Source organism: Tursiops truncatus, chromosome 3 (genome assembly GCF_011762595.2).
Source record: "Tursiops truncatus isolate mTurTru1 chromosome 3, mTurTru1.mat.Y, whole genome shotgun sequence".
In the NCBI taxonomy this organism is placed as follows: domain Eukaryota; kingdom Metazoa; phylum Chordata; class Mammalia; order Artiodactyla; family Delphinidae; genus Tursiops; species Tursiops truncatus.
This window is the reverse complement of record NC_047036.1, coordinates 55,067,871-55,083,407: the sequence shown is the minus strand read 5'-3', so window position 1 is coordinate 55,083,407 and position 15,537 is coordinate 55,067,871. Positions and strand designations below refer to the sequence as shown.

The 15,537-nt window shown below is 39.7% G+C and overlaps 1 protein-coding gene across 4 annotated transcripts in view; it reads right to left on the bottom strand.

The window, feature by feature from the left end:
• Positions 1-9,921, bottom strand: part of SLC30A5 (solute carrier family 30 member 5) — a 29,369-nt gene extending 19,448 nt beyond the window's left edge. Inside the window, exons 1-2 of one of the 4 annotated variants that reach the window (XM_019929928.3) lie at positions 9,574-9,921; positions 743-865 (exon numbers count right to left, since the gene is read on the bottom strand). In XM_019929928.3, coding sequence (XP_019785487.1) covers positions 743-865; positions 9,574-9,659 — 209 coding nt within the window. In that variant the 5' untranslated portion in view covers positions 9,660-9,921. Of the gene's footprint in view, positions 1-742; positions 866-1,301; positions 1,818-8,913; positions 9,245-9,573 lie in introns of those variants that run through there. The other 3 variants (XM_019929925.3, XM_019929926.3, XM_019929927.3) reach the window with 3 other exon arrangements.
• Between the last annotated feature and the right edge of the window lie 5,616 nt (positions 9,922-15,537).

The window sequence follows — 15,537 nt, the reverse complement described above, 5'->3', positions numbered from 1 at the left end:
GACTATGCCAGTAGGATGGTCTGGGAATCCCTAGGGTCCCTGAGGCCCTTTTAGGGAGCTGTGAGATCAAACTATTTTTTTCTTAAACATTTAAAAAAATTATTTTAAAAATATTTATTTTTTATTTGGTTGCGCTGTATCTTAGTTGTGGCTCATGGGCTCCTTAGTTGTGGCATGCATACTCTTAGTTGTGGCATGCATGTGGGATCTAGTTCCCTGACCAGGGATCGAACCCGGGCGCCCTGCATTGGGAGCTCGGAGTCTTAACCACTGTACCACCAAGGAAGTCCTGTGGTCAAACTATTTTTACAGAAGTATTAGGATATTATTTGCCCTTTTCACTCTTATTCTCTCAGGGGTGTATATTAGAGCTTTTCAGAGGCTAGTTCATGTGAGATACTGCAACAGACTGAATAATGACTCAGATATGGGGATCCAGCTGTATTCTATTAAGCCAGACATTAAATTTGCAAAAACCTCATTAACACAAACTAAAGCAAAAGCTGATGTTTTGGCAAGCTAATAGAATATGACAATCCTTTTTTTTTTTTTTTTAAATCCAGTCTCTTGGTACCTCTAACCTTAGGTATTCTGTCTTTAAAAAAAAAATTATCAAGTACTTGTCAGGAGGAATAAAATGCACAAAATATTCTATGTAAAATATCCTAAAGATACTCAGTTAAAACAGGATTTTCAAAGAAATTTAAAAACATTAAGGAAAAAAAGAACCATACACACTCACCCAAGTTTTAATATAAAAATAAACTGAACAATGTGAACTACTTTCAGGAGGTCATATGATTCAAAAAGCCCCACAGCCTTCAAAACTTTAGTGACACACAGTAATACAATATATTTCGTTAACCTGAAAAATAAAAACAGAAACAAGTTTCAGTATCATTGAAATCACAAAGAACTCTGTAATCCTTTTTTTTCTTATTATACAAGTAATAGGGGTCTTTATGAAAACCATAAATATAAACAAAAAATGAAACAAACAAAAACTCAACTCACCCCTCCACGTGATAACTACTATTAACACTTTGGTATATATACTTTCAGATTTTTTGCAATATACATGGACGTATTATGTATGTATAGATACCGTCTATTAAAGAAAAAAAGGCCAAACTAAAAATAAAAATGTTCTTGATTGAGTTGCCTCAACTATTTTCTAATGTGCTTTTTAAACAATTACTCCAAACAAATAAAGAGAATAAAAACAGAAACCAAACCATCTGTCATGAAACGAGACTATAATATAGGAAGGGAGGGGGGAATGGTGAATGCCTTAGGTTTACCTCTCCTCTGCTTCGCTCAGTGACTGCAGTGAGTCACAGTTGAAGTGACCTGACCTACAGAGCCCTGAGAAGGCTCAGGAATCTGAAGCACCTCAGAAAGGGTGTGGAGAGCTGCAAAGAGGAGGATCATTAGGAAGTCTGCCAGGTAGTTAGGTCCCCAGAATCCCACCCAGCACAGCCAGGCAACCATCCCTCCTAAATCATGACAGGACAAGAGCTTCGCCTTTGGAGAACTCTAGACATAAGGCAAAGCGGAAAAGAGGGATGAAGTGTTGGACTAAAATCATGGAGATTAAAAGGAAGTTTCCCTTCTTAACGCCACCCCACCTGCCTTCCCTCATTTAACTCTAACATCCTAACTGCCAGGCTTCAATCTCCCAGCAGGAGAACCCTTCTCTGGAGAAGCCCACCCGGGGACAAGCCCCATACAGGTCTTCTAACTAGCTTTTTGGGCCTCACTCAAATAAGAATGGCCAAATATGGATAATCAATCCTTTATGATAAGCCTATAATGAGAGACCAAACAAACTAAAACAGCAAAGAAATTTAAAAGATACAGAGATCACAGGGAATAGCAGAAAACAACGAAGAACTAGAAATAATATTCTTGGATAAGAAAGAAAAGTTCATCCATGGAAAAATTAGGCTGCCATAAAAAGAAACGAAAAAGAAGCTCCTGAAAGAGCAATCAGAAAACAGTGAAGAAATTATCTCAGTTTTCTAGCTTAGTAGTCTTCTTTGGTCATATACCTCTAGTAGTAAAAAAAAATTTTGCACCTGAAACCGATTATTTGTACATTACAAACATGTACTACTCTCCTGATATTATGTTATAAAACATACACAAATTAGAAATGAAAAAGAATGAGATAAAAAGGTGAGAACTTCTAACATCCCCCCCCATCAGATCATCTTTGCAAGTCATTCAGGAGACTACTTTCTAAGTTTATATCTAACAGGTGTTAATACATTAAAAAGGAGATAAAAGGGATGTCCAAAGCCAGCACACCAGCAGGAATGAGAAGTCTCTTCCAATGGGAGAAAAATACAAAAAAGCAAACACAGAAGTTTAAGGGAAACCTAAGTCATTCAAATAGCAGTTAAAACAATTTGATATGCAATGATATCAATGTATGTAGGATGGTATAAAAATCAATTAGTGTGACTCATTAAGTCCCATGGCACTGAGTCAACAAACAGCAATCTGCTTAAGAAGGCATGAAAATTTATATATTTTTGCAAGATTTTGATGCAACTACGAAAATAAATTTCAGTCCTTGAAAGAATGAATCTCAGCAATTCCAACATCTTCACTGTCCGATGGCTCATTTTCTGTTTTAGTCCAAATAATATCATAGTATATTAAAGAAAATCAGATTTGGAACAAAGTGGTTTTTCTTTTCATGAACATAGTCTGGGGGGCTTTTTAATAGTGCAATCTGGGAGTTTTAACAATGTGAAAATTAATCACCAAGAAGTTAATAAAAATGTTATTGTGGAATAAAGTAAGTCAAATCCTAAAGCACAGAAGTTCCTACTTAATTTACCTGTAGAATAGTATAGACACTGAAATTTCTGTTTAAAAGATCAAGCAGATTTTCTGGGGTGACAAAAACGTCCTATAGCTTGATTATGCTGAAAGTTACATGGGTATGCATTTGTGAAAAATGAAAACTGGTACCTTTAAAATCTATGCATTTTATGGTAGGTAATTTTATCTCAATGAAAAAAGGAGTATTGGAAAAAATAAATAAAATTAAAATTATGGCTATGATAAAAAAAATCGAGTGTATTTTGTGTATTTTGTTTCTGGATTGTTTGCAGACTGGCTGAAAACACACAGTACAACATGAAAAATCTACCAAATTTCTAGTAATTGTCTAGGTATTTACTAGAAAGTAAATGTATATATGCTAGAAGAAACAGAACACTAATATTTAAAAGCTGAAAAACACCTTAGAGATTCTCTAGTCCAATTCCTCTCATGTCACAGACTGGGAAGTTGAAGTCCACAGAGTTAGCTAGGGTCAAGTCCATGTCTCTTAAGTATGCTCTTTTAATATGTCACACAGAAAACCAAAGTTCATCCAAAAGGCTTTGAGGATTCCCATCTTCTAAACTGTTCCCAATTATACATTTACAGTGGCCCACATATAGGGTAAAATAATCTTTAAATATGAAAAACAAAATGTATATTAAAGCCTAAGATTAATGTCGATTTTGGCCCCTTTAAGCTAGAGAAAAAAGTCAGATAAACTTAAGTAAATTAACTATATTAATGTTAATTAAATACTCCAGTCATGGTAGCAATTTATAATTAGCAAATAAAAATACTACTCTTGAGCTAGAAATCTTTTGTTTATTCAGTTCTTAACTCAGGGACTTGCATATAATATGTGCTCGGCAAATGTTTACTAAATGAAAGAATGCGAATTCTACAATTACACTTGTGTGATACAGTAATATCTAGCACAATAATGTAGATAGTGCAGTAGTACAGTACATAGCTGGCAGTCAAGCTTCTGGCAATTTAAACTGTCATCAACCCAGTTATGAATTCAGAATGAAAGACACACATCAAGTAGAGAGAGGAAAGTTCAAAACCTCAAGTGCTTCACTCCTTAAGTTCTTAACTAGGTGTAAAAATAAAGCAGCAGGATAGAAGCAAGGACACAAAGAACAACACTGTCAACAAGACAGGGAGGGAGAAAACAAAGACCAGGAAAAACTGACAAAGGTACATTAAAATTCACAGCAATCTGGGGATTCTTGAGGTCAGCAAAGAGCCTTGTACACCCTCATGGGGCTACTAAGCCATTCTTCAAATATTCCCTGCTCACTTACTATGTGCCAGATGTCATCTGTGGCTAATGAGACCTGTCTGTCAGGGTGGTTTCAGGTACTACAGCCTTCCCTCTTCCTGATAAAAAGGCCTGATGCAGGTGGAACTAGTTCTGCATTCTTTCTGACTTCAAAGGAGGACTTTTATCTAAAATTTATCTTAAAAATATTATCAACATGTTAACATTCTCTAGAAAATGTCACCCATTTTATAATAAGCCTGAATATGAGAGCCACACTTGGGATGGCAGAGAGCAAAGACCAAGAATCTGGTCCCAGATGGTACTGCTGAGGGGCTGAACAAATACCAGCAACCTCTGGTTTCTTTTATGTGAGAAGAATATATCCGTATGTGATTAAAGCTCTCTTAGTTTGGTTGCTCACAACTAAATGCATTTCTAGGTGTTATCCAAGAAACTAAATGTGTAACAGAGGCCCTGCCCTCAAGGAGTTTGAGGTCTAAGGAAGACAGGAAAGAAACAAGTATTTATGTGACCCAAGTTAGTAGCAGAGATCTAAAGGAATAGATGTGGAAGTAACTAACTGTAACTAGGGAAGTAAAAGTCATCTTCAGAGTCTGAGATGTCTAAGTGTGTATTAAAGACTAAGTAGAAAAAACAAACAATCCAATCAAAAAACGGGCAGAAGACCTAAATAGACATTTCTCCAAAGAAGACATACAGATGGCCAAGAGGCACGTGTTATTGCTAATTATCAGAGAAATGCAAATCAAAACTACATGAGGTATCACCTCACACCAGTCAGAATGGCCATCATCAAAAAGTCTACAAATAGGGCTTCCCTGGTGGTGCAGTGGTTGAGAGTCCTCCTGCTAATGCAGGGGACAAGGGTTTGTGCCCTGGTCCGGGAAGATCCCACATGCCGCAGAGCGGCTAGGCCCGTGAGCCATGGCCGCTGAGCCTGCGCGTCCAGAGCCTGTGCTCCGCAACGGGAGAGGCCACAACAGTGAGAGGCCCGCGTACCGCAAAAAAAAAAAAAAAAAAAAAAAGTCTACAAATAATAAATGCTGGAGAGGGTATGGTGGGGATGTAAATTGGTGCAGCCACTACGGAGAACAGTAGGGAGGTTCCTTAAAAAACTAGAGTTGCTGGGGAATTCCCTGGTGGTCCATTGGTTAAGATTCCAGGCTTTCACTGCTGGGGGACCAGGTTCGCTCCCTAGTCAGGGAACTAAGATCCTGCAGGCCACACGGTGTGGCCAAGTAAATAAATAAATTAAAATGTAAAAAACAAACAAAGTTGCCATATGATCCAGCAATCCCTCTCTTGGGTATATATCCAGAAAAGATGGAAACTCTAATTGAAAAGATATGTGCACCCCAATGTCCACAGCAGCACTATTTACAATAGCCAAGACAAGGAAGCAAGCTGTGTCCATTGACAGATGAATGGATAAAGAAGATGTGGCGCGCGCGCACACACACACACACACACACACACACACACACACACAATGGAATATTACTCAGCCATAAAAAAGAATGAAGTAATGCCATTTGCAGCAACATGGATGGACCTAGAGATTATCGTACTAAGTGAAGTAAGTCAGACAAAGACAAATACCATATGATATCACTTATACATGGAATCTAAAAAAAGATACAAATGAACTTATTTACAAAGCAGAAACAGACTCACAGACATATAAAACAAACTTATGGTTACCAAAGGGGAAAGAGGGGGGGTGGGAGGGATAAATTAGGAGTTTGGGATTAATAGATACATGCTACTATATACAAAATAGATAATCAACAGGGACCTACTGTATAGCACAGGGAACTGTATTCAATATCTTATAATAATCTATAACGGAAAAGAATCTGAAAAGAATATATATACATATAACTGAATCACTTTGCTGTACACCTGAAACTAACACAACACTGTAAACCAACTATACTTCAAGTTAAAAAAAAGAAAAAGACTAAATAGAATTACGAAGCAAGGAAAGGGAGGGGGAATTTCAAAGTACGGAGAGCAGCATATGAAGAACGCTAGTACTGGGACGGACCTTTGAAGAAAAGCTCGGTTCACCAGATTATGCTCATAATGATCAGAAGTCATCAAGAAAAAGGTAAGCTATATTTAATATACTCGTTTTAAAAAGATGGGGCAATATATAAAATTATTTCTAAATAATTTTTGTTTGAAGTATTAACAAAACTTGGGCTTCCCTGGTGGCGCAGTGGTTGAGAGTCCGCCTGCCGATGCAGGGGGACACGGGTTCGTGCCCCTGCGCGTCCGGAGCCTGTGCTCCGCAACGGGAGAGGCCACAACAGTGAGAGGCCTGCGTACCGCAAAAAAAAAAAAAAAAAAAAAAGTATTAACAAAACTTAAAAATTTGGCACTTTAATGGCAAGATTCAGTCATATGGAACATTAAGTATAATACTTCTTGACAATATTACTATTATGAAATTTCTGATACTTTATTCCCCTTTTAATTTTTAAAAAACAGATTACGAAAGTAATTCCTGAGTAGTTGGTTGTTATCAAAGTTTTAAAGAAAACCATTCCCAATTTCCTCCTCATAGGTGACCAACTGGGGACATCCTTCCACACCTTTTCCTTTGCATCTCCACGTATGGACAAGCACTTATTTTAGATACACTCACGTATTCACCATTGTACATATATTTTGAAATTGTTATGTGACTTTTCATGTAATATATAGTGAAGATCTTTTATCATTATTAACTAGGAAAATTATTTTAACATTTAGCTAAAAGGTGAATACTTTGATTTTTAAAGTGTCAATTAATGAAGTCTTCCTGTTGGGCTAAAGACAAAACACTAGCTAAGGCCAAATAACCATATACTAATAAGTACACAATCCTAGTTCATGTTGTGGAGGAAAACATACTAAGGGGGAAAGCTGGGGTGTGAGGAAGGGAGGTTCTTAAATGGGGGCAGTGGCCCCTGAGCCATTCACTGACCCTTTGGGCAACTTAGCGGGATCCAATCCACTTCCCCTTAGTACCTGAGATGGCTTATATATCATTATCTGCCATTAACTAGTCTCATCAAAAGTATCACTGGTATTTTCTGTGAAGGGTTAGAAAAATCTCTGGTTCTTTAAATCTGAAATTACTGAAATTTGAGTTTGGGTTCAAACCTGTTTCTTGGGATTTGCCCACTGTAGCAGCTCACAGTTCTCCAGTTAAAAAAACAAATTCAGTGTATGTAACTCAAGCTTGATACATTCAATAAATATTTAAGTGTCCACTGCGTAGAAGGCGCTATAAATGAAGTTTGAGGTAACTGACTCCCAGATTAGTTACTAGGTGTGTGACCTTGGGAAAATTACTTTTCTATGTCCCAGTTACCTGATCTGAGACAAGGATGCAACTAATGAGTCTGTGCTGTTGTAAGGATTAAGTGAGATGCTGCACGCAAAGTACCTGGAACATAGGAAGTACTTAATAAATGCTGGCTGTCACCCTCTGCCCTTTCCTGCAAAGAGGACTTATTGAAGTCAACATAGAAACATTTTTTTTTTTTGCAGTGTGCGGGCCTCTCACTGCTGTGGCCTCTCCCGTTGTGGAGCACAGGCTCCGGACGCGCAGGCTCAGCGGCCATGGCTCACAGGCCCAGCCGCTCCGTGGCATGTGGGATCCTCCCGGACCGGGGCACGAACCCGTGTCCCCTGCATCTGCAGGCGGACTCTCAACCACTGTGCCACCAGGGACGCCCAACATAGAAACATTTAAAACAATTCATATTTGTGAATTCAGGAATAAAAATATCCACAATTAAAGGATCTGTTAATTAGCTTTTGCTGCAGGTTATAACCATACTTTGATTTTTAGTCTACATAAAGGAAGACTCTTGCAACCTGAAATCTATTCAAAGTTCAACCAGTCCTGATTTGAATTTGATTCTGCAATGAACTACAATAGGAGGGCAGCTCTGCTAAGCAAATAATGAAAATAAGATGGCAAAGGACTGTTGACCACATCTAAGATAATGAGCTCTTGAGTAAATAAAAATTTTGTATTACTTATTTAAAAATAATTTCAAGTGATAGAAAAGGTGCAAGAATAGTACACTCTTTACCAAGATTCTCTAATTGTTACATACTACCTTATTTGCCTTATTATCTCTCTCTAAATACAAACTTTTTTTCCCCTGAACTATTAAAGAGTAAGTTACATACATCATGCTCCTTTACCCCTAACTACTTGTATTCCTAAGCCCATGAACATCCTTTTATGAAATCAGAAGAGTTATGAACTACAGGAAATTTAACATGGATATACTTTTATCTAATCTATGGTCCACATATCAGTTTTGTCAATTGACCTAGTACTATCCTTTACAGCATTTTCCTCACTATTAAATCTACACCAGAATCACCTATTGCATTTAGTTGTCATGTCTCAGTAAATAATATCTGATAGGCATTGTTTTTTACAAAATGAGTTGCTCAAAATAGACTAGAAAATTAAACTTGTAACTACAAAAAACGCAGCTGATTTAACTTCTGTTCCAGCATTTCACACAAAAATAGTTATGTTAGAAATGCTATTTCTACAGTTCCAAAGAATTTACCGAAACAACCATGTCTCAAAAGGAGGTATCCAAGAACAAAAAACACTGAACTAATCTCATTAACCTTATTAAATATACAGGCAATGAAAACCAGTTCCAACCAAACTGTTGGGCCATATTTTATACATCTTGCGACACTACCTCAGAAATTAGGACAGGTCAAGAAGGACACAATGGAAAGAGATCACTGTAATTACTTACCTCTTGGGGGTTCGTGGGAACATTGCGGGGATGGGGGTAATGGGACTGTTTCCTTTTTATTCTACGAATTTCTGTACTGTTTGAATTTTTTGACCATGAGCACACATGTCTTATTTAATAATAAAACAAAATAAGCGAAGAAAGGAAAAGAAAAACTAGATGGCGGGGTGGATTCTTGTTTTGCGAGGTTAACCTGAACATCAAAGTCCATCTGTTTGTACTTTTGGTTTCTTCGCCTGAAGAGATGATGGTGACCCTTCCTTTAACTTACACAGGCAGACATCAGAAAGGTTAAGTATCACCAAACTACTATTTCAGGGAGAAAGAGCTAACAGACATGCTTCTCATAGGTCAGAAAAACCTCTCACTTGAACTGGCTGGCAGTTCTAAGGTTAACGGTCTGCCCTGAAAACCAGAAACTCAAGCAGAACCTTCCCGGATCTTAGAGCATTCATTCTGCAGCGGGGAATGGCGGAGCCAATGAAAGCTGTCGCGGGAGGGAGTACGGAACCGAGGAGGGCGTTCCGGGCTGTCAGCCGCACGGGAGGGACGCCGGGCCCCGCGCGCACCCGGGAGGGTCCGGGCAACGTGTGTCCGGAGCTGTCGGGCAGGCGTGGGGAGAGAGCGGCTCCGGAGGCGGGAGCCCGATCGGTCCCTTACCGAGCGCTGGGCACGTCCACCGGCCCGAGGCCGCCGCTGCCGCCGCCGGGGCCGGCTAGCACGTCCCCGCCGTATTTCTCCTCCATCCCGGGGATCAGGAGCCGCCGCCGCTGCCCCCGCTGCGGAGTCTCCTCATGTCTCGCCGCTGCCGCGGAACACCGGGCGCAGGCGCGTCACTCCCCCATGCCAGCGGCCCCGTCGGGTCCCCGTAGGCCGGGCCGCTGCCGCTGTCCCCGGCTCCGGCTCACAAGCACACGCGCGTCGGGACTAGGCCGCGGACAGTTCCGGCGCCGCCAGGTTTCCCGGAGGCTCACCGGATCGGACGGGGCCAGGCCACGTCATCGGGCCCAGCAGCCCTCACTCTTGGGGGAGTGCCCGGCCCTGCGCCTGCGCACAGTACAACACTCGCCGTCCCCTCCCCTTCCTAAGGCTCTACCTACCGCTGGGCTACGGACGGAATCCTCGCCCCGTATCAGCTCCTCTCATTGACGAGGCCTGAGCACATACCTGTCCCTGCAGCGCCACCTATGGGCTGTCAGGAACACAGCGGGTTCTTCTGGAGCGCAGGTAGGGGACATAGAAAATGCACAACTTGCGATTAAATAGAATAGAATTTCTTTTAAATTCTGGCTCCTAAACTGTGTTACTTAATCCTTGCACATCAGTAAACCTAGGCAGGTAGGACCAGGCTTTATTAGAGTTATTTTTCTGTTGCTAAAAAGTTAAGAAGGTGGGTTCCTGTATCTGTGTTTGTTTGAATCCCAAATCTGCCACTTACTAATTGTGTCACTTGGCCTTTCTGTACCTCAGTTTCCTTATCTGCAAAGTAAAAATAGTAATATCTATATCATAGGGTTGTTGGGAGAATTGTATGTGTTAATATGTGAAAAGTGTCTATAACAGTGAATGATACATAGTAATAAATGTTAGCTATTATTATTATTTATAGGTAAATTTGAGGATTGGGATATGGAGATGAAAATGGGGTTTTGAACAGTGTAAATTATGATTAGTTTACAATACTCCACTTAATTCGAATGTACATAAAGACTCTTGGTAACATATAAGAGAATGAGGAGTCATAGTCTCTGCCTGCTGGGACTTCATAATCTATTGTGGAAAATATTTAGCAATTTGAGAGCAAGACCTAGTTGGCAAAGGCACAAATGCTAAGGTTTCCCAAATAAGGTGTGATATGGGTATAACCAGAAAAGACTCACTGATAGAAGCTGACCTGGAACTTGGATAAGGTTTTGGATATGGGAGAAAAGCATTGTGGGAAGGTGTATCCTATGTGTAGAGCACAGAGGAAGGCATGAAATTTAAAAGCTAAAGATACATATTATCCTGTTTGAGGCAAAGAAGAGAGCAAAGATACAATACGCCATCAGTATGTTGGGCTTTTAAATTCAGGATGTTTGCTTATTGAATTTGTACAGAAATGTTCATATCTTTTGCCTGCATTAGGTGATAATCATTGACTTAGAGTGGAGTAGATCAGGTAAAGCCTAACAAAGAGTGACATTCTTGCTTCACTTTCTTGAAGTGACTTTTTTGTAGCATTTTTTTTGTAGCAATTTCTTTGCAGAATTGCTATTTTCTAACCCAAATAGCATTGGTAACAACTAACTATTGTATTTTTCTAGAGCTAATTCCATTCCTTTGGAGTTCAGAGAACTAGGTAAAATGACACATATACATTGAGATTAATTTTTATCCCCAGTGGAGCTTGAATTCAGTTGATATTTGATTTGGTTAGAATTAGGACATTTTTCTTTTAGGCTAATATGTTTCCTATTTTTTGGAGTGGAAGGAAAAGTGTCTCTGTTTTCTTTCTTCCTACTCACTTCTCAACCCAGTCCAACCTGGCTTCTACTTTCATCATTCTTCTGAAGCAGCTCTCTCATGGATATTTTTGAGCTACATATTACCTTATCTCTGTATGGCTTTCAACATAGTTGATCTCTCCCTCCTTCTTGAAACATTCTCTTTGCTTGGTTTCCAGAACCCCACATTTGGTTGTCAGAGGAAGCTCAAGTTCTTTATGTCCAAAACTCACGATCTTTCTGCTAAACCTGATCCTCTTTTAATGTTTCTTACTTCATTGGATGACACCATTTATTCAGTTTAGCAAACCAAAACGCAGGTGTCATCCTTAACACCTCCCCTTCCTTATGGTCTATATCCAGTCCATCACCAAGTTGTGTCATTTTTTACCTTCTCAATATTTCTTGAATCAATCCAAAATTTTCCATCCTCATCTCCACCATCTAGTTTAGATGACCATCATGTTTTGTTTAGACAACTACAGTAAACTCCTTACTAGTCTTTCCAAGTTCACTCTTTCCCTTTTCTAAAATCTGTTTTCCACATTCTGCCACAGTAACAGTAATCTATTCCAGTTGCCCATCTTATCATGCACTGTCTGCCCCACCCCCACTCTACTCTCCAGCCTTCCAGCAGCTTTCCATTACTCTTACAACAAACTCAAATCATTAACATGGCCAACGGCATCCTGTATGGGCTTGCTCTAACCTATCTTTTCAGCTTCATCTCATATCAAGCTGCCTTCTGCTCTCTGGATTCCAGTCATCCTTTCCCCCCTTCAATTACGCTGTTTCTCTTCCAATACAAGACTTTTCTCAGGCTAGTTTTCATGTGTAGAATGCATACCACCTCAACCTTTGCTTGTTAAGATCCTACTCACTCTTTTTGTTTCAGGTTGAGTTCTCTAGGAAGCAGACTCTGAGATGGAGTTTAATGTGCAAGATATTTATCAAGGAGTGCTTTTGGGACTAACAACTATAAAAGGGAGGGAAAGGAGACATAATTGGGCAGAAGGAGAAGTTGAGAAATGGTGCAGTCCAACAAAAGATATAGTAAACCTCATGGAGACTTTGGGAGCTAAAATGGTCCTTGAGAAATATTTTACATTTTTCCCCCCTAATACAGTCTTTTATAGGTCCAGGATTCATCCAAGATCATGTGCTGCATTTAATTGTCATGTCTCATTAGTTTTCTTTTATCTGGAACAGTTCCTGGTCTCTCCTTTTTTCATGACATGATGTTTTTGAAGTGAATGGGACAATTACTTTGCAGAATGTCTGTCAGTTTGTGTTTGTCTGATGTTTTCTCATGATTGGATTTTAGGTATGCATTTTTGGCAAGAATAACACAGAAGTGATTCTATATTCCTCTCAGTGCATCACATCAGAAGGCACATGAAGCTGACTGGTCTCATTAACTGGTAAAGTGAACTTCTATCATTCGATAAGAAGACATCTGCCAGATTTTTCAATGTAATGTTAATGAATAAGTATTTTGTCTGGAGATGCTTTGAGACCATGTCAAGATTCTGTTTCTGATCACACTTTCACTCACTTTTATTAGTATCCATTTTTGCTCCTTGACCAAAACAATTATTACTATAAAGTTTTCCAAATGCTAATCATCCCTTCCATCATCTCTTCTACATTTATTAGTTGACCCTCTACTGTCAGGTAAAACTTTCCTGTCCCCCCCTGCTCTACCATTTATCTATCTATCTATCTATCTATCTATCTATCTATCTTAGTATGAGCTCATGGGTTCCTATTTTATTAAACGGATTATAATCAACTGCTGTCATGCTTTTGATGCTAAAATTGTCCCAAATTTAGCAATGGGAACCATTTGGCTGGTTCCTGTGCCATTTTGACATATTCCTATCATTCCTTCAGAATTTCCATACTTTCTGGTATAAGGTGTTCCAGGTTTATTATATACTTTCCCTGCCTTAGCTCTGGAATTAGCCATTTCTCCAAAGAGCTCTGGTTCCTTTTGAGGAGAATGGTATTTAGAAACCAAGGTCTATAGATGCAACTAGAGATTACCATAGTAAGTGAAGTAACTCAGAAAGAGAAAGACAAATGTCATATGATATCACTTATATGTGGAATCTAAAATATGATACAAATGAACTTCTCTATGAAATAGAAACAGAATCACAGACATAGAGAATAGACTGGTAGTTGCCAAGGGGCAGGGGGGAGGGAGAGGGATGGTTTGGGAGTTTAGGATTAGCAGATGCAAACTGGTATATATAGAATGGATAAACAACAAGGTCCTACTGTACAGCACAGGAAACTGTTACGGTGATAAACCATAATGGAAAAGAATATGAAAAAGAATGCATATATATATATACATGTATAACGAACTCACTTTGCTGTACAGCAGTAATTAACACAACATTGAAATCAACTATACCTCAATAAAACAAAAACAAAAACCAAGATCTAGGTGTTGGGTATCACATTGCTGCTGGTGTACTCATTGCTTCTTTGGCTTCTCAGTGGACAGAGTTAGGAATTATATATGCTCAGCTAGGGGTGTGTGTGTGTGTGTGTGTGTGTGTGTGTACATAGGTATATCTTTCTATTTATCATCTACCCAAAACCAAAAGTTCATACTTATACCTTCAAGTACAATCCAATCTTAGATGTTTTATCCTAGACTTTGCCCTTTCTATGTTTGTATCTCTCTTCCCTGGGGTGAAACATCTGGCTCCCAAAAATGGTTAGGTAAATTGTCCAAAATTATATAATCTGTAAGGCAAGACTCCCCACTAACTGGGCAAATTGCACCTCAGTGTCAGCTGTTCTGCTCCTCTCTTCCTGATTGTGTGGGTGATGCCTGTTCCAATGATGTAAGAGAACCTGATGGGAAGCCCTGTTTTGTAAGCCATCTCCAGGAACCTGGATCAGAGAATATGGTGGAAATTGGCATGAGTAGCAACTTAGTGCCTTCCTCCTTCCTTCTAATGAATACTTGTTGAGTGCTTACCATGAGCTAGGTCCAATTCTAGGTAATTGCTGGGCTTCCCAGAGCAAACTCTGAGATGAGGATTTGTGTGAAAGTAAGTGTTCCCAGAACAAACTGGTAGGAGTGTGGGAAAGTGGGACAGGAAAGATAGGTGAGCAGGGATGTGATATCAGGTTCACTCCCACTGGGGAGCTTGGATTCTGTGAAAGTCCCACCTCAGAGGGTCCTGATCTGGGGTAAGGTGTCTTAGTTCATCTGGGCTGCTACAACAAAAATACTGTAAACTCAGTGGCTTATAAACAACAGATATTTATTTCTCACAGTTCTGGAGGCTGGGAAGTCCAAGGTCAAGTGCTGGCAGATTTGGTGTCTGGTGAGAGCCTACTTCCTAGTTTTTAGACAGTGCGTTTTCGCTGTGTCCTCACATGGTGGAAGGGGTGAATAGCTCTCTGAGGTCTTTTTTCTTAAGGGTATTAATCCAAAAACATCATGACCTAATAATCTCCCTAAGGCCCGCCTCTTAATACCAACACATTGGGGTTTAGGATTTCAACATGTGAATTTTGAGGGAGTCACAAATATTCAGACCATAGTATAAGGCTATTTTGGGAGCAGTTCTTCAACAAAGAGATAAAAGTGCTGGCTGACTATTAGGAGTGCTCCTGCCATGTGTAAAAATGCGAAAAGGGTCAAGGGGATATGGGCAGAGGACTTATTGATGATAATGTCCACTACAAGACTACATATATTTTGATCATTTCCTACATTATATGTTCTACCTTCCCAAGGTTAAAACCAAAAAACTCACATTCCCAGACTTCCTTGCAGCTGGGCATGCAGTCTGAGGCATGTGACCTGGGTTTCACTAGTCAGACATATCCAGGTGTGACATGACTTCAGTTGAGGAGCAGGAAGTTGGGGCATTGATTTTTCTACTCTGGAAAAGGATCCAGTATTTTGGAAATAGCAGTGGCAGAGCTTCTGTGGTCCATTTCTGGGGGTCATTGGTGATCAGTGGCACTGGCAGTGGTGTTTTAGGAAGAGTGGCCTTCATGGCATGGTTGGACCTTGTTTTTGGCTGCCTAGCTCCAGAGCCTGGCTCTGTGGTCCTCTAAGAGATTCTTTGATGTACCCAATGCCCCTTAATAAATTCCTGCCTGA